Source organism: Leptosomus discolor, chromosome 1 (genome assembly GCF_034619465.1).
Source record: "Leptosomus discolor isolate bLepDis1 chromosome 1, bLepDis1.hap2, whole genome shotgun sequence".
Taxonomy (NCBI): Eukaryota; Metazoa; Chordata; class Aves; order Leptosomiformes; family Leptosomidae; genus Leptosomus; species Leptosomus discolor.
In genome coordinates, this window is record NC_141391.1 from 66,056,069 (window position 1) to 66,074,667 (window position 18,599).

The following is an 18,599-nucleotide window of genomic DNA, read 5'->3' on the forward strand; positions in this document are numbered from 1 at the left end:
TGAGTGTCTGAGCTCCAGCATTACGTAGATAGAAATGTTTTCATTTTGATTTGCAGCAATAGCTGATGCGATAGTGAAACCCTATGAAGGCTCCATCACCAGCTGTTGCAGGCTGATATTTATCTCCCTCTCATCTTCACAGAGTATTAGAAGTGCAGAAGGACGAGGCTTTAGATGCATGTGAGGGGTGGATGGAGGGCTGAAGGAACTGGAAGTCAAGGTCTGCCTCGGGGTGGAGGCTGGGATGATCTGTACAGCCTCCAGTTGCTCTAGGACCCACCAGAGGTGTATCACAAAAGACTGGAGGGCAAAGCAATCTGCTAGTACACGTACTCTGTCACTTCTGCGCATAAACACAGGACTGAGGTGACCATTTGTATACCTTCCACGTGTGCAATAATAAATATTCAAAAAGTGAAACATGGGGAAAACCCCACATAAATTCATCACAATAGGGGCTGACCTAACCTGCCCGTGTAACAATAAGGGCTGCAGACAGTGAGGCAATGCGTGGTCCTCACTTAGCACAGCAAAGAGATACATGGTTGGACTCTGGCGGATGTGTAAATTCAGCCAATTGAGTTCGTAGCTGGCTGAACAAGCACAAGTATTTCTCTGATGCTTTACTACAGCCACCTGTCAGAGGATGGGTAGAGCAGTCAGGAATCCACAAGATCCCCAAGGAGCTTTCTTCTGCCTGTGCTCATTTCATCATGGCAGTGAGAAAAGATGATTCAGCCTTTCACAAGAGCCGTATAAGGGTTAGGAAAGTGAGAGAGACTTCCTCAGCCAGCTGTCCCGAGCTGCTGTGGTCTGATCTCTACGCGTTGCACCTGGCCACCGAGGTGCTGCGGTGTGTTTGCCATTCCCGCCCAGCCCCAAGCTCCCAGCAGATCGCTGAGCGTGCAGGCTCTCTCGTCCTGCAAGGCGCTGGGCAGATTGACTTCAGCATTCGTGATGGAGAGCCATTACCGATTCCTGATGGCCATGGGAAATAGATGTTCGCACTTGCTCTCATTTTGGACATTAAAATAGAAAGCGCATTTCTATCTTCAGTCTTCTCAGCTAATTGCGGTTCATATCTCTCTGGATTTGGTTTTTATGTGCACCCCAACTGACACCCGCTGTTTTTATTTATTGAGTCTGTATTTGATGAGATTCTGCCTTTTCCTTTTTTTTTTTCCCCTCCCCATTTCACTGTAGTTGCAGTTCTTTCAGTAGCTTCCTAATTCGATAGCTCTGTCCCGGAATCTGGCACAGCACTCGGTCTGTCTCTTTGCCGGTACAATACTATTTCTTCCCTTACAAAGCCTTGTTTTCCTAACACCCGAATTGTACAGAGAGGCCCGCATGTTCCCATAGTCCATGTGCTCTAAAGCATAGCAAATCACTATTTAGTGAAAGCCCTCTGTAGTCCACCGTACCAGCTGAAACGCACTCCTTGGCATGATGCCATCCCCATTTACAGCACAAAGTAGTCTCAGCAAGAAGGGTCTCAAGAGCGCACCAGCGCTGACGTGCACAGTCGAAATGTAGGTGCAACCAGAGATCAGCTCAACCAGTACGCTCAACATGCAGTATTCTGCAAGACAAAAGCTTCCCACATTTTAAATGCTACACAAGGCCCATGCTGAGCTCCCTTTCCTGTGATCTGCGATGATTAAAATCCTTCAAAGGTTCCTAAGTACACCAAACCCCACCTCTAGCCCTTTGGAGCAGGCAAGGTGTTGTGTGGGAGTGCACAGACCTTTCTGCCTGAGCAGTGTTTGCGGGGGCCTCATTAAATGCCTTCCCCACTTCGCTTTTGTCCCTTCCCATTTTTCTTCTGTGTCAAACATCTGTTCTCGCAACCCTCTCCCAATTTACTCCCCTCACCATTTGAAGAGGCACTTTGATTTCACTGTGCCAGCACAGCTCCCTGAAAGCCTCAGCAGTGGAAATTATGGGAGTGACTGGAGCTCGCTTCTGACCTGCTGTGAAAAACCCCACCTACTCTCTCCCCTGGCAGCCCCTGGCTCTGCTGAGCAGAGGAACTCTTCCCTGTTAGCAGGCCAGGGAAGGGCTGGGGAACACCTCCTGTTTGCCACAGGCAACTGTGAAGAGGCAGCGGTGCTGCATCTTGCTAGGAAGAGCCACATGGCTCTGCTCACCCTGGGGCTCCAATGCTGTGAAGGGCCAGAGGGACAAAGTAGCTGCTGAAAGGGCTCTCTCGATGTCTTAGCTGGCAATCCTCTACTGCAGTCCTGTTTGATCCTGTTAACACTTTTGGGTGGGAATTGAATGTGCAGTCTGCTTCTTACTCCAGAGTCTTCCTGCAGGGTTTAGGCTCCCAGGAAGAAGTGAACATCCAGCCCTCTCTGGGACTGAGACCTCCTTCCCATCAGCTGGCCTTCTGGGAGCCTGCGCCTCCATAGCTGCGCAATTTGGGGTTATTTCCTAAGCAGCGTTTTTCCTTGTTGCTTTGGCTTTGGGGTGTTTTTTTTTTCTGTTTTGGGATAGGGGTTTTTTTGTGTGTTTGTTTGTTTGTTTTGTCTGGGTTGTGCTTTTTTTTCCCCCAACAGATTTGGAATAATGTGTTTTGGTTTCTCTTTCTCTCTTTGCCTCTGCCTCTGCCTCTTCACTTTCAGTTTTAGGGTATCGTGCACGCTCTGCATGCCCTCACAGAGAGGCGGAATAGAGAGTCCAGAGGAGGGTGAGAGCAGAGCTGGACTCCTGGTTGCAGACAGCAAATAGCATAATGATGGTTGGGGAACCCTACATATTTGTGTTGACTGGGAAGCCAGAAAGGGGTCTGAAAATGAGACCTGTGATAAGGAAAGAAAGGAGATTTTTCAGCCTGTGACATACTACAGGAGCGGGATGTGGAGGAAGGCTGTTCTTAAATGTATAATAAATCAGCCTTTTCTCACAGATAATCACAATGGGACAAAATCCACGACATTCATGTATCACTGATATTTTCAAATATGTTTCTCTGGAAAGCACATAGAAGAGGAGAAGGAAGGACTACATCTCAGTGTTATTGCCACCAAATGCTGGAGCTGCTGCTTTCAGTCCCATTGTACCATGGAGTACACAAGTTCTGGGTCATATTCTTAATTTATTAGTGTTGTTGCTGCTATTGTCACTATTATTATCGTTCCTGGAAGCCCTACTGCTAGACTAGAATTTCACTGCACTAGATACCATTTAAACACACAACTAAAAAAATCAAGAGGCACACAGCACATAAACTGTCAATTCACAAGTTTCGCTGGGCCAACCTGTGGGCCCACCTGTGAGGAGGAGGTGGGGCAGATCTCACCCTAATGGGAGGATGCCCTCAGCATTGTATCGATGGTGAGTGTCAAAGAAGACACTGCAATGCTGGAAAGCAATGCCTGAAGACAATTCAGGTAGCAGCAAGTGTTCAACCGTGTAAGTATTTTGTGTATCTTTCAGGCACTTCAGTGGTGCACCAGTTGTGGTGGCAGATCACCTGGAGGTCTGGAGAATTTCTGACACTTGTCAGTCCCCCATGGACCTCAGCTCCTGCCCATCAGGAACCAGCATTTGCAGTTCCTCAAGCCCACGTTGTGCTTCGATCAGGCAAATTTATTTGTTGCTTAAGCAAATGGGAAACCGAACAGCTCTATCAGGTAAAATGGGCACTGTGTGTCGTTTGCACCAGGTGCAGACTTTGGCCTTTTGAAAGCAAATGGCTGTGAAATACGTAACTCTGCTCTAATTCTGGAAAGGTTGTGTCTTGCTGGCCGTAGCAGACTTTGGTCTTTGCATTTGCCTTTTCCTTTTTTTTTTTTTTTTTTCTTTGCTGCTCCTACTGCTCCCAGAAGTAATATACCTGAAGATACAGGTTTGAGAGCATGTGCATAAACTGGTGTCAAGCATTGTCCTGGAATGCCATCAGATTAAATACCATCTCTGGGAGCATTTATCTTCATTTAAAAACAGTTTTGCTTTAGGCATATTTCAGCCTTTGCAATTTTAAGTGGTTTTCCTGTCAGAACTGGGGTGATGTTATATTATGTCTGAATTTATCCAGTTATAACTTGTTCAGATTTGGTATAAATGAATTTTGAGTCCAGCACCTGAATTTACATGGCTTGGGAGCACATCTATACTGAAATCCTTCAACGCTTTGCATAGTAAGGTCTCTACAGGAGACATAGGAGAGCTATAGGACAGCTCACTTCATTCACAATGATTTAAAAACTCACTAACAATAATAAAATTGTTGGTGCCATCTGTGGCAAAGAGGTGACTACTTTGTTCTCAGGCCAAGTATTTTCGTCACCTCATCTCACCTCATCACTGGATTTTTGGATGTATCTTTCTATACTGGAAAAGCTCTGGTGAGTCCTTGAGAATCTCGGTCTCAAAGAGCCACCCGTACCGAGGATGCCACCTTTCTGCTCCTTTTGCCTTGCTGCGTGGCTGGTTTGTTGGTGATTTTCTGAATTTCTTTCAGGATGAGGCAATCGTGTTCATGTTTAGTCTCACACTACCCAGCTGTCCTGTGCAAGAGGTCACCTGTGCACATCTCAGTTCTTTCACTCCGCAAACTGAGTCTGAGGGATGATCTTCTTGTCCTGTCTTTGGGTTCAGCAGGATTGTTCCCTCAGCTGTTCTGCCTTTGACTACGGAGGTCACAGCAGGCTTAACCTCAGGCAGAGTACCAAAGACCTAATAAATAGAGCTTATTATTTTGGGCTTGGTGCCACACTAACCTGGTTACGGAGCTTCCAGCTGGCACAGGTCTGGCTGGTGGCTGTGCAGGCTGATCTGAGCAGCACACCAACACCTTGAGGAATACAGGGCCGTTGCAGCTGATGTGCCCACCGAGACTGCATCATTCCCAGCAAGCGAGGCACGGCACCAGGGACTGGGAGGGGCTGCTGGTCCCGGGGTGAGAGGGGTCTGCCAGGGGCAATGGTCATTCTGTCACTGCTCTTTTCCTTGCATCTAATACTGAACAGCGCAGGATGTTCTAGTTCTAAGTTAGTCTTTCAGAGCAAAACTCATCCTGCACAGTGGCTTCCAGGAGCGTTTCTTAGCTCCTCGGTCTCGTCACGCATCATGGTGGTGTCCTGGCTGCAGATCACAGCGAGCAGTGCCCAGGTGCCCATCATTCCCCTCATCCCTCGCTGTCCTTGGGAAGGCAGCACCGGCGCGCAGGCTGGACCAGTGCCCCAACGTGCTCCAGCAAGGCCCCCGCTAGGAGATGGGGAAACCAGGACTGCCAGTTGAAACAGGGAGCGGGCGTTGAGCGCGAAGTGAAAAGACTGACTCCTACTTAAAGCAACGCTGTAGTAGCCGTTTTGTAGCTGCAGGTCTACAAAATTACGTGCAGCAGTTGAAGCAACGTAAGAAGCTCGCGTAGGGCACGCTGCACACCTACATGTGCACGGAGGCTGCCCGTCCTGCCCTGCAGCTGTGGCGATCTCTAGTAGACCTGTTTGACGTATCGTTTTGGCAGATCACCATTGTTAGGTTCCCTTAGCTCACACCCCGAAGGCTGCTTTCCAGCTGGGGTAACAAGATTCGTTTTGTTCCTAAACTTTCAAGTTCTGAAAATATTTAGCAGATAAAGCCCTTTATCAATGATTACACAAACTCCTCCACCCCGTTCCTCCTGCAGACCGCATGGCAGGTCTAGCGTACCAGCTGTGCCCTGCTGACAGGCAGGGGCTGCCCACATTAGGAAAAGGCAGCTTTGCAGACTCCTTGAAAATATTAAGGTGAGTGGTGCCACTGTAGATTAGATCCTCGTTGCTTTTCAGGTTAGCTTGGGTGATGGTGATGCTTTAGCTCCAGAACAGCAGTTCACACAGATAGAGAGCAGTTCACAGTGGGAGTATTTCTGCCTCTTCTAAAAGTGCTGCAGGACAATTACCCCTGTTGATGGACGCAGCGCTGCTCACGTACACCGCAGAAGAACTGTTACGTATCCAAAAAAGTGACGATCCCCTCTGCCCACGTGACAATAATTTCTTTACGCAAATGTTGTACTTGGTTACTGTCAGCAATGCCAACCTGTATCTGCAGGGTGATGCCCCAAGGTGAAAAGTGAAAATCTATCTGGCAAATGGTGACAGTTTCTAGTGTGACAGTGTCCAACCCTTCAGATAATGGAAGACACGTCCCTGATTTATCAATACTAGAGTTTCAGCTGAAAATACAGATTTGAAACATTAACTACAAATATAGTCCAATAAATAAATCTCTAGTCATTTATCAGCTACGGTATATACAAAAAAATCCTGAAGGTTTTATGCTTCCCAGAATTTATAGAATTTTCTGGTTGGACATCTTATTGTCAGGAGAGCCACTTGATCCTGGGAACTACCATTTAAGTAAGTGCTTCTCTGCATCGTGCATATACTTTTTGCTTGGCTCTTCTAACATTGTGTGCCTACCTGATTTTCATAGTTTGTCTTTTTGGTCCAGACTTTTAGAAAATATGCTGTATTATACAGTACATCAAATATAAAATAGAATAAACTGTCATTCCAAGCTATGTGCCTAACATTATTGAGGACTTGATCGAACTCACGACACCTTTTAGAAACAGTGAGAATAAAATATAAGCAAATAAGCCCCAACTCCTCCTCCCCCAAATAAAACGTGGCAAAACCAACAGACACCATTAAATTTGTGGTCGTCACGGAAAAGCACACGTGTCTTTGGTGAGACAGAGCTGCCAGCTAGCGCCAACAAACAATGCTTGACCTTTCAGTAACATCAAAAGAAGAGCTATATTAATATGTGGTATTTCCTCTGTAGTAAGATTACATCCTGACTTTGCAGGAAGAGAAACTCAGACCGACTTATTTTTCTTCTTTAACTTACAATTCTAGCCTGGCAAGAAGAATATAATTAATACTATGCAGCTTGGTATTTTGTTCAGCTCGGTATTTGGTTATTTTCCTTGTGGAACACTGCTCAGATTAGCGATCGAGACAGGGGACTTGACTTCGGTGTCAAACGCGTGTCTCCCCTGCTTGCACTTCAGCCACTTGAGGCTAATTCCTACTGATTTGGAAACGGTTATCAAGTCCTGAATGTGCAGCTGAGTCACACAGAAACAAAAAGAAATTACTCATTAAAACTTCTTGTGCTTTTTGGAGGGAGAGAGGATGCCTAACTTTTATTCTCATACCACAAGTAACATTCATTATGCTTTTTGGGAGGGTGCTATTTATAGAAAAAGTACAATTTTGAGTGTGACAAAGTTTTTAGTTTGAATACTGCGAGCGTATGGTATTGTTATGAACTGTTGTAGTGTATTTAAAAAAAAAAAAAAAAATTACAGCCAGATATGCTTTTAAAATAAACCATCTGCTTTCAACCAGAGTTCTTTTGATCTTTGCCTGTAAACAGCCAGTCACCACTTCGAGAAAGGAAACTCTGGGAACGGAAGGAGAGGTGTGAAATATCTGGGAGTCATTAAGCAGCATCGCAGAAATGTAGTTACCAGTTGCCAGGAATAGTAAACCCTGCTTACAAAAGACTCTGTTTTTTGGGTTTTTTTTTGTTTTTTTGTTTTTTTTCCTTTTCTTGGTTCGGCTGGGTCTCAAAAGATTTCCTGCCCTGTGGATCTGCATCCCTCAGGCCAGCAGCAGCAGCAAAGTGGGATGTTCAGTCTTCCACTATCGCCCCTTCTGCTGCAGCTCTCAGTGCTCCCCAGCACAGGAAGCTTCCCCTCCCCTTCCCATCTTTTTATCCCTGTCGGCAATCTGCAACACTGCTCCAGCCCCAGCTCACCTGCCCCCAAACCAAGGCAGCCAGGACTTCCTCCCTGGAACATCAAGAAACTCATTTTAGCTGTAGCTTTACATGAAGCCACACTTGAGGGTTAGAGGCAAGAAAACTCTCTTATTAGAATCCCAGAGAAGGTGGGGTTTTTTGTCACAAAGGCCCCTAGAAAGCACAATTAACAAGAATTTCAGCAGGGTGGTAAACATCCTGAAGAAAATCTATCAGGATTTGAAGGTGCCACTGAGAAGCTGCAGCACGTGTCACATCTGGTGACACCAGCAAGGGAGGAGTGGTCCAGCTGCCTTACCCTCTGCTGCTAATGCCCCATGTGCCCAGGAGGTCAAGGGATGTGAAGGACGTACTGCACTGGCTATGCCGGCATGGAACGGCAAGGTGGGCAGTCCTGTGCTGGTGAAAGAGTGCTTTTGGGCTTTTTTCTTGTCCTGTTTTTTCTCCCCCCCCTCCCTGAAATGTGTAGTTTATCACTGACTGGAAGAAACTGGTTGGACACAAAATAAGTGGAGAAGGGTGCAAGGCTGTACTTCAGAAAGTGTGTGCTGCTGATAAAATTGTGTACCATAGGTTGGCTCTAGCATAAAGCCAGACTCCTTTTTTCAGACAGCAAGGATTCCTTTTTCATTCTAGGTTTGTTTTGTGCTCAGGATTTTGATGTTTTGTGAGGCAGCTCTTTTGGATGTATTACATTTGTAATCGGAATGGCAGAAGCTCCTTAAGTGATCTATAACTCGGCTATAAATACTAAGCCGGGGTTCAACGTCAGACTGCAGAAGGATGACAGTTTATTAAAGAAGTTTAGTGAAAGAGATTTACAGAAAGACTTTTGCTAGCTTATGGAATGCGAGTCTGAACAAGGATCAGGATTTGATCACAGTCAGGTGCAAGACCAATGTTCAGAAAAGTTCACAGGGTCTGAAAGAATTTGCAACGGGTCTCGAAGCTGAGCAGCATCTCACCTTTAATATATATCTCAAACGACAGCCTTCTTGCACAGCTGTTAGAAGTCTAGACTAACAGTTATCTGGAATCAGGGGATCAATTGTTAAAAATATTAAAGACTGTAACCATGTACGACATTGTGTAGCACTTCCCTTTGCCCTCTTCCAACATCACCAAACTTCAACTACTGGGTCAGAAATATCCCGTACCAAAATATTGCCTGAATCTGTACTTATTTATGTTTCCGCCACAACTTCGGAGCTGGTTTTGAAAAACAAAATAGGAAAGAAGCTACATATAGGGGGAATTAGGGCAAAAGCATCTACATAAGCCAGAAAGAATCAACCAAAATTTCACACAAAATTGGGTCTCAACCAAAGAGATAACCAGGAGGACAATAACTCATTAGTGTATTCCATATGAAATCCATGGTGGTGCTATTGAGTTAAATCTATGCAGATGAAAAATAAACTTTTGGAGAACCATTCCCAGAACCAAGATAGCGGAGACAAAGCATCACCTAAAATAACGTTCGGTTGATAAAAGCCTTGAGAATTCTCTAGAATTCAATTCTTGGACAAAAGGCCCAAGTACGAACAGTCCTACAACACCACTGGCCTTGCAAAACAAAAAACTTGTGAGAATTTAACTCGAGGTGTCTAAAACCCAGCAATCTTTTCAGGAATTGCAGAGCACAGCCATAATTAAAATGGCTCAGCGCTGCTGTCTGTTAGCAGAGTCGAAAACTTTGTAACGTGGGCCTGAAGAGGGCTGGTGAGCCCTACCAGGCTTCTTAAAGCTGGTGTAACACAGCAAAACCAGGGAAGTCCTCTGCATTTTAACAGCAAGATACTTAAAAACAAGGCCCCTGTGTCATCAGTAGTTACACATGGAAAGACACAGCTACACCTGGTAGAACTCATTCCACGCTGGACAATGGAAGTTCGTTGTTCACCTGCTAACTCAGCACCTTCCCCACCAGGAGCGCAGCCGGATCCGTTAGGTTCATTACTTTTACAGTTTCATTGCTCACATGTCTCTGAAATTACAAGACGAACTGAAAACCAGGAAATTCCAATTAAATGTAAGAAAACTTTTTCCCTGTGAGGGTGGTATGGGTTCCTAACAGTACCATACGCTTGAGTATATATCCACCAACCTCAACCACGCTGTGATTGTGTGACTCCCTATTTCATGTTCTATTGAAGATTCACGCAATAATTTAAAACCAAGAGTTTAGATGGCCTTTGCAGAACGTACACATATTGTCTCAAAAAGCACCGGTAAAAAGGTAGGCTCAGAATTCTTGTAAATTAATTATTTGATGCTTTGAAAATTACACATCTCAGCTCTTGGCTGAGGCATAATCTGTCACAGACTCCTCTCTTTTGCAACATTAGCTGTAAAGGAAGCTCCCAGCAAACCTACACAGCACACCTACATCATATGGCCTTCACTGGTCTTTGACATTTAATTCAAATTTAATAAATAGCTTCCATGGGGCCTGAAAACAGATACAGACCTTGAAATGTCTCTCTGTTAGCATGTGCCTGAACACACATGTGTAGGAGTGCCTTTTAAAGTAAAGTAGTAGTTCTCTCTTTGAATTCGAAATACAGTGTCTTCCAAGGGATTTTTAGATGAAAAGATGTGAAAAGCAAGTGAATGAAAACCAAATGTAAACAAATTTTAAAGACCCTGCCTTACGAACACAGTATAAATCTTCTCATGCTAAAATTACATATCTAAAATTTTACCATCGGAACAGACGCATGCACTTCGTTGTTACCCAAAGAAAAACCCGTAGGAACCACGTACGTAAGACGGCAGTGCTTATTATAACTACGAGTTGCTCCGATTTATTTGAAGCAGCACAAGAAAGCACACGCAGCAAGCTCAGCAAATAGTCAAAAGATCCCCAAACCAAAAGCCGTGACAAATTTAAGTTAATATCTCCTGTTAGTAGGATGGCAACCTCTGGGCGCTACGTCGGTAAATTAAATTGTCTAAGGACAGGGCCTGGGTGCAGTTGCTCAAGCACAAGCAAGTGGTTACACGCGTGCGGGAACAGCTCGTCTCAGCTGAGATTCAGCTTCTGTTAACGGCCTCGTTTGTCCCCAGAAGGCACCGGGGAGTTTTGCTGGTCTGGCCAACTACCTGCACAGGGAGCGAGCGGTCAGTTTTCCTGTCAGTGCTACTCCCAATTTGAATATACAGTATCTTGCGTGCAGACAGTGAACCACGCAGAGTGTCAAGTCTATTTAAAACACTGGCTTCTCTGTAGTGCGTAGCATTTTGCCTAAAAGCGTTCTAAGGAGACTGTAATTTTCACGGAAATCAGGCAGCCAGTATTTTAACCCATTTTTGGAGTTCAAGGCTGATACAACCTTCATACACAGAATACCCAGCGCGTGTTTCTGTAGTTCAGTCAGGGACAACTTACGGGCTGTTCCCATTTGTTTCCATACACTGACAAAATTAAAGAAATTCCACAGTTGCACCGAGAAAGATTATGGAGAAATGCGATTTAAAAACTACGAAAGACTTGCTCAAATTGCCAATAAAATAATAATGTCTCAACAAAATATCCAGGTACAATGTAATATGTTTATTTTTTTTTAAAATCCAATTTGTAAAGGTCCCTTTTTAAACAAAACAGGAACGAAAAAATCAACACAATTCAGAAGGCTTATCCCATTTACCATATTCTTCCCCACTCTTCACTTATCATAACACAAAGCAGCAACTTATATTATTAGTGCTCATATAGTGCACTTATATGAATTTTGATTTGTGTATTAAGCTTTAAATACAATGTATTTTCCATGAGCATAGCCCAAAGAGTACACAACATTACATTTTCAAAGCATAATGTTAAAAAAAAAAAACAAAAACGGACAATAAATGTATATCCAAGACAAGTCAAACTCAAATATTTTGACTCGGCAAATTCTATAACAAGTAACAGCAATTTTAAACCGCGTACAAAGCAGAACAGCGCCAACATGCCTCCGGTCTGTGAGCTATGGTAAAATATCAAGCGTACATATAAAGGAGAGAAGCCAAAGAAAACCGCCACAAACTCCGAGCTAACCTGAGGCACACCCAACTGCGACCGAACAAAGGCAGCCCACTTCCCCACCCTACAACGCAAAGAGCCCGACAACAACGAAAAGCACTTCTACTCTACAGAAACGGTAACTTCTTCCGAGTTTGCCTCTGCGTTTTCAAACAAGTTGTTTGAAAAATTGAAAGATGAACGTCTAATTATACCAAAGAAATGTACAAACGATAAAGTCAGAGAAGCTCCAGAAGACTGCCACCTTTCAACTTTGCATAGTGATAGCTGGCACTGATATTGCTACCATAGCTTCAGCAGACGACATGGGAAGAAAAATCTTTACTTCTAAGTGATGCACATACGTAACATTTTCTTCACAAAATTCGGTTAAACAGGTTTAAGAAAAGGGAAAACAGCTCTAAAAAGGGAAAGATAGTGTTCACAAGCTTAGAAATAAAAAAAAATACAAAACCAGAACATTCCATAATAAAAAAATGAAAAGAATAAACATTCCATCATAACAGCACCTATTTTATCACTAAATAAGTAAGCCCCATACATGCAACAAACTACAATTAATCGTATAAGGCTGTCAAATTAAAGGTTTACTTCTCATATAAACAAAGTGTAAAAATAGCAGGAAGTTGCAATCTTCAAATTTAATGCTATGTGAGGGGTTTGTCCCCCCGGTTTCATTTGGTAGCAATTTCAGTATGCGTCTGATAGAAAGGTCATTCATCTAGGAACCGTGATACAAATACATCGTGCCTAGGACAGTATTGTCATATCTCTGTTCAACCTTGACAGAATTGGAATGCTCCACCACACTACTAAGTTCGGGGATGCTTTCGGCAGTATCCCCAAAACCATGATAGTGTCCATAGTGCAAGGTGTCTCCAGGGTCTTCCACCCACGAGGGCCGGTTCGAAACGCAGCTACTCGGGCTCCCGTTCAGATGTAGAGATCCACACATATCGGTGGAATTACTCATGGCTTTTTCTGGTTCCTCGGTGCCGTTACTGGTATGAATTCGATGCCTACTGGGAGAAGTTATTCCAGGAATTACTTCGTTAGGTGTTAACGTTAAGCACTCCTCACGCCTGGCATCCATCCCACTGAGCTGCTGCGCGGCGCTGAAATCCAAATGTCCATTGATGGCACATCCATTTGTCAGTGCATTCAATATGGAGCTACTGCTATTCATATCTGCATTAAGAAATACACCTGTCACCAACAATTAAGAATAAATTGAAATACATCAAAAAGTCTCCACTATACTCCACTTATTTAAAATATGTTGCCATACACAGCTTTGAAAACAAATCTACCCTTTCTTTATTTATAGCAGTAGAGGCAGTTCAGAGTAACGAGAGCTGGCCGGTAAGCTGGTAGCACGGATTCTTATGTTGCAAACCGCAGCTAGCTATCTACATTCAGCGTGTACATATGGCTGTATTGATCTCTGCAAAGACAATGTGAACTTCTCAGAATGTTGTTCATTTCACTGTATGAAATAAGCGTAGGGCACAACATTCCGGGCTGTGTTTTGAAAGGTGGAATCAAAGGCATCCTTCCACCTTCACTGTAATGCCCTCTTGGGATGGAAGACTATGTGCATACAAGAACGGATCATAAGACTATGTACACACAAGGTCTGTGAGAGGGTGAAGGGTTGGGGTTTTTTATTTTCCATCTGTAATATATCCGTGGCTCTTTTTTTTTTTTTTTTTTTTTTTTTCTTTTTAGTGATAACTCTCACAGTACAGTATACACGGAAAGAGGTCAAATAAAGAAATGTTATGTTGGGGTGCTACGACAGAATATTTCAAAGTTCCTTTATTCAGAAAGTACTTCAATTTATCTAGCAGCTTGCTAGATAACATACCAGGCAGGCTTAATGGTAAGTTTATAATAACATCTGTACAATCCACATGCAAAATGCCATACAATAGCAAGAGCAGAGTGCACAGAAGACTAAAAAAGATTAGAAGTAGGAAACAGAATTCTAAAAATGTGCATGCAAAACTCACTGACAACTGTTTTAAAGCAATTTCTCCTTTGGATTTAGTGATCAGTACAATAGCTTTTATTTCCATAAACAGATTTCATCAGTATGCCTCAAACATATGTTTTTGCAGTGGTACTCAAAGTACTAGTAAAAAAAATGCACGATATGTTCTGCCTTAAAAATGCCTACTGGTAAAGGACATCTGAAATTTACATCTATATTACTGGTAAAGATGAGCAAGGCAAATGTAGAAACTACAGGACCCTATGTGGTGACCCTTAAAGATTTTACATTCTGTTATTATCCTCGGATACACGCACATGTGTTTATGTACACGTGAATGCATAAACCTATGTGCACAACAGAATTGCGTTTACTGCGTATCTCCAATTCAAGCCAGTAAGTCTGTTGGTAACTCCCCACATCCGTAAAACACAGCGTTCCTGTTGAAGTGACACATAATGAGTACCACTGTTTGACAAGGAAGAATCTGAAGTTTTGGTTCTCCCTTAGTCGTTCGCGTGGATATTATCTGAAATACGGATTATGATACTGGTATTTCACATACAGCAACACATAATGCCAAGAAATGTGTTCCATTTGTAACTCACTGGATGTACTAACGGGAGTTTCCTGTTTAGTCCCTACCTAAGTTAAAATAAACACACCAGCTGAATTCACTAACCACAAGTGCTTACCGAAAGTGGAAAAAAAGACCCCAAACCCATCAAGCTATCAAAGCTAATATTTCAGTGATGAAAACACACAGAAGGAATTTCATATAGTGTTTATTAACTGAAAAGTGCAAAATTTTAACTGTTTAAAAATAAATCCTTATAGGCTGGCTTTGCCAAATCAAATTTAATAAAAATGGCACTACTGTTAGTTAGTATGTAAAAGTAGGTAATGAATAGTTCTAGTGTTAATTATAGAATGTTATTATTTCTTAAAAATTAGCACCTATAGCAGTAGAATATATTTATGAAAGACAATCATTGTTCCATAAATAAGAACACTTTCTACTTTTTAAGTACTGATTATTTAAATATGTATATATATTTATTCCTAATATATTAAAATATCTATTAATTATCATTCCCTTTGGTGAATCTGATCTGTGGTACAAAGCATAAGCATATTTATCACAGAACAAATTAAAGTAAGATACTCACTTCTGAATGTAATAATGCACTATCACAGCAACTCCACGCCTTTACCTACAAAGTGCATGGAAAAAGCTGACCCAAGACAGTTTAACCAAAACGCTATACACATCCCGGGGTTACCAAGAGCATCTTGATTAAGCAGCCCTTAAAAACCTTAGAGCATTAATATTAACTAATACTAGAAACATTTTGACTCTTTCATGAAGATAGGTACAAAACACAAAACCTGTTTTCCAAGGTACGTTAGCTCCAAATACTAGTTTAAGAGGTGTGATGTCCGGTCTTTTACTTAGATTAAAAAAAACCCTGGCAGGATCCTGCACTTATGTCATTATGTCTGAACCAATCGTATATGTCTAGACTATTCTTTATATAGTATTTGTTGAACTATTTTTAATATAGTTTCATTGTAACATACATTATTTTCAAAGCTCTGTAAGTACTAGGATATGTTTCCCTATCAAGTCTTCTTATTAGCAATTAAATCTATTTAATGGACATTAAATGAATAATTATTTCTGAATTTCCTTTAACCTGAAATTATGGCAACTAAAAGCAAGGCACAACGTAACACAAGCCTCAGGTTAAAAGTGAAACAGCCGTTGTGGATTTCTGTTTTAGCTGAAATAATAATAACCTACTACTAAACCTTCTCTTTCGCCTTTACAATATATTGTGTGAAACAGCTGATTTTAAATACCTACTAAACCCCCAATATAATGGGTGTTACAGCAATACAATAGTTTTCAGGACTCTAGACAACAATGTGCAAAAATAAGGGACTAAGTTTTATACTTCAATTAAAAATAAAATGCATATTGATTCTTGCAACGACAAGGAGTTTGCATTGCAGAAACAGTGTATATTTCAATTTCTTTTGGTCCAACAGAAGTACTCTCCTGTTGTTTGGTGTCTTCAACCATTTGAATGTTGTTGTAGTTAACAGGAAACTGTCCACTCCCACCTGATACAACAGCAAACTCTCTATCAACGTGCATATTGTCAGCATCGTCCTCAACTCCTCCGTTCATCATTGGTATTAAGCCATCAAAGCTGTAAGCTGATAAAAAAAAGCCACAGTTTAGTCACTGATGCACACTTGAAAACTCAGCCAACAAACAGATGAGTACTCTGACTATTAAAGTACAAGCTTTTTACAAACGAATGGCAATTTTTGACACCTGAAAGAATGTTTGAGATTCCAAATGCAGAATAAGTAAATGCTAAAGTACTTGCGCATCCATTTTAACCCCTCGAAATGGAGAATTACCAGTGTACCTATCAGACTTTGCACCTACTTACCAAACAATTATCAGTCTGATACACTAACAGATTGGATAAAGAGCAATTGAAGTTAACTCATATTTAGGCTTTACAACTAGTGTGCCCGGCAGAGAAGCAGCACGCTGTACCTCACATTCCCCTACGGTCACCCTGGACTGCTCCCTCTTCTGCTCCCGAGGGCCGGTTCCCAGTAACTCACCCCCCATTCACACCAGACTGCTCCAGGGGTCCCTTCAAGAGCTGAACAAACAGATCTGCCCTCCTGGCAAAGCCGGCAGCTGGTTAGACTGCTGCGGGAAACGCTTTAATAGGCAAGATGGCCTTGACTTCGCCACCTCTTACACCTACCACCCAAAGCACCGCTCCAGTGCTGTCCCGGCAGGCCCGGCGCTGCTCTCACACTGACATTAACACACCCTTCTACATACACCACGCGCGCTCTTACTGGTGTGTTATAAAGGGCTACTTCAGTAGACCGCAAGTCAGCTCTCATTCCCTCGGGCACAGCAGACATTTTTGTAAACTACTTGTTTTTAAAGAACTTCAAAGCAATTGCTAAAGTGTTTCGGGGCCAAAGGGATCACGCAGGGCTTAAAGGAGACCAGGGCCCTCGGATCAGTGGGCTTCCCATTACCCTAAACCAGGAAGGGAAAGGCATTTTTCCTAGTTACCTAGAGGAATAGGAAGTGCACTTTCACGGTGACCAATTCAAGGGTACACCTGGCAATGCCCCCACCCCCACCTCACCAACACCACCTACAAGCAGCCGTGCTGAGGCTCGTGACACTGACACAGTCAGTCACCAGTCGCGTACAGCAAGTCAGTACCGTGTGCAGCACGTACAGCACGGTGCAAAGGCCAACCTGCCAAGGGCCGTGAACCAGAGGGGCCAGGATTAGGACTGCCACGAACACAGCCCTGTGACCAGCTGGCCTGCTGTGCATCGCCATCGTATGTGACCCTATGCACCACCCTCCACCAACCAGCCTGGGAAGCACAGTGAAATTCCTGGAACCAATTTCAGGAAACTGGACATAAAATCCCATCAATGTTTCTAAGTCAAAAGCAAAAACTATTTGGTGTACGTTCTGAAAGCTGCCACTGATGTACAGTTTCAGCCTTTAGAACCTATTTTTGTGTATTCCATTTGAAGAGAGTAATTATTTTGTATCACAGTATATCGTGTATCAGTGCTGCTTACTTTTGAGGCAGAAGGTTTTTTTTAATACTAGGCACCCGATAGCAGACACATGCCTCTGCATATAAACAAAATCACATGTAGCTAACGCCCACCTGCTGCCCAGTTTAGCTATTCAAGGACAAAGGGCAAAACACAGTTCAAGTACTTATCTTCTTCCAACTCTACTGCTTCCAGGTTCTCGTAAGGAGCACACACTGTGCCTGCTCACAAGCGGGTTTTTCCAAAGCAGCCATTGTTCCCGTTTGGGGTATGGCCATCAAAACCTGACTCTTCCCTGCACACACAGTTTGCCTGCTCTCTCTGAACATCTGGAACCTCCTGCGCAAACGGCCTTCAGAGGACAACAGACTAGCGTGGCTTTGGCAAGGGCAAAACTACCACAAAATTGGGCTTGTTTTGTAAAAAGGCGAGCTAAGCACAAAGATGTACTGATGACTTCCCATTACTCAGCTCCGTTGTTTACAGAGCGCCTCAAGAACAGTGATTCATTCTCACTCCAATAGACTTTTTACGTTGATATGATAGATATTACTGATGCTGATGTCTTTGAGGGCAGGCATGTCAGATTAGAAACTTCAGCTTCCGCAGCCTGGATGCATCTCTTAATTACTCCAAAAACCTTCCAGCAAATACAGCAAAGCTTTTGGCTTTGTTTGCAAAGGTCTTAAGAAGTCATACTGGTAAAACCGTCAAAATTACCTACTCTGATCACTTCCCTAACACCTCTGTAACTGCTGAAGGAGATCTTGCTCACTTAAACATATTGTCTATGTGTTTACTCGATCTAACTTAACCACCGGACCAACTGTTTATGCTGAAAGGCAGTGCAGATATCGTTATTTCATGACAACACATAGATAAAAATAGCTAGTCCAGCATCACTCCCACAGATCGTGGGGAAACACTACCTATTGATTAGATTTGAGCCATTTACTGAAACTAAAGGTGACTGCTGGTTAATGAACATTCAGGAGGAACAGCTCTTCAGAAGAAAAGATATGCATCTTTGACTTCGAGCAGCGCCTCTGGGCAACAGAACAGGAACACGCCAAAGACTTCTGTAGCTGTTATGGGCAACTACACACTCTGTAAGTTTTCTCACTCTATGTAGCTACTTAAGGAGATTACTGCTGAAAAGCAGTCTTGCATTTAGTTGCACAGGCA

The 18,599-nt window shown here is 43.0% G+C and overlaps 1 protein-coding gene across 3 annotated transcripts in view; it reads right to left on the reverse strand.

Annotated features, from left to right (window-relative positions):
- Window positions 1-11,309: 11,309 nt before the first annotated feature.
- Window positions 11,310-18,599, reverse strand: part of ANKRD10 (ankyrin repeat domain 10) — a 38,289-nt gene continuing 30,999 nt past the window's right edge. For 2 of the 3 annotated variants that reach the window (XM_086476793.1, XM_086476810.1), the window contains 2 exons: window positions 15,915-16,010; window positions 11,310-12,982 (listed from right to left, as the gene is read on the reverse strand). In XM_086476793.1, the coding sequence (XP_086332919.1) occupies window positions 12,516-12,982; window positions 15,915-16,010 (563 nt within the window). In that variant the 3' untranslated portion in view covers window positions 11,310-12,515. Of the gene's footprint in view, window positions 13,001-15,914; window positions 16,011-18,599 lie in introns of all 3 variants that reach the window. The other variant, XM_086476801.1, reaches the window with a different exon arrangement.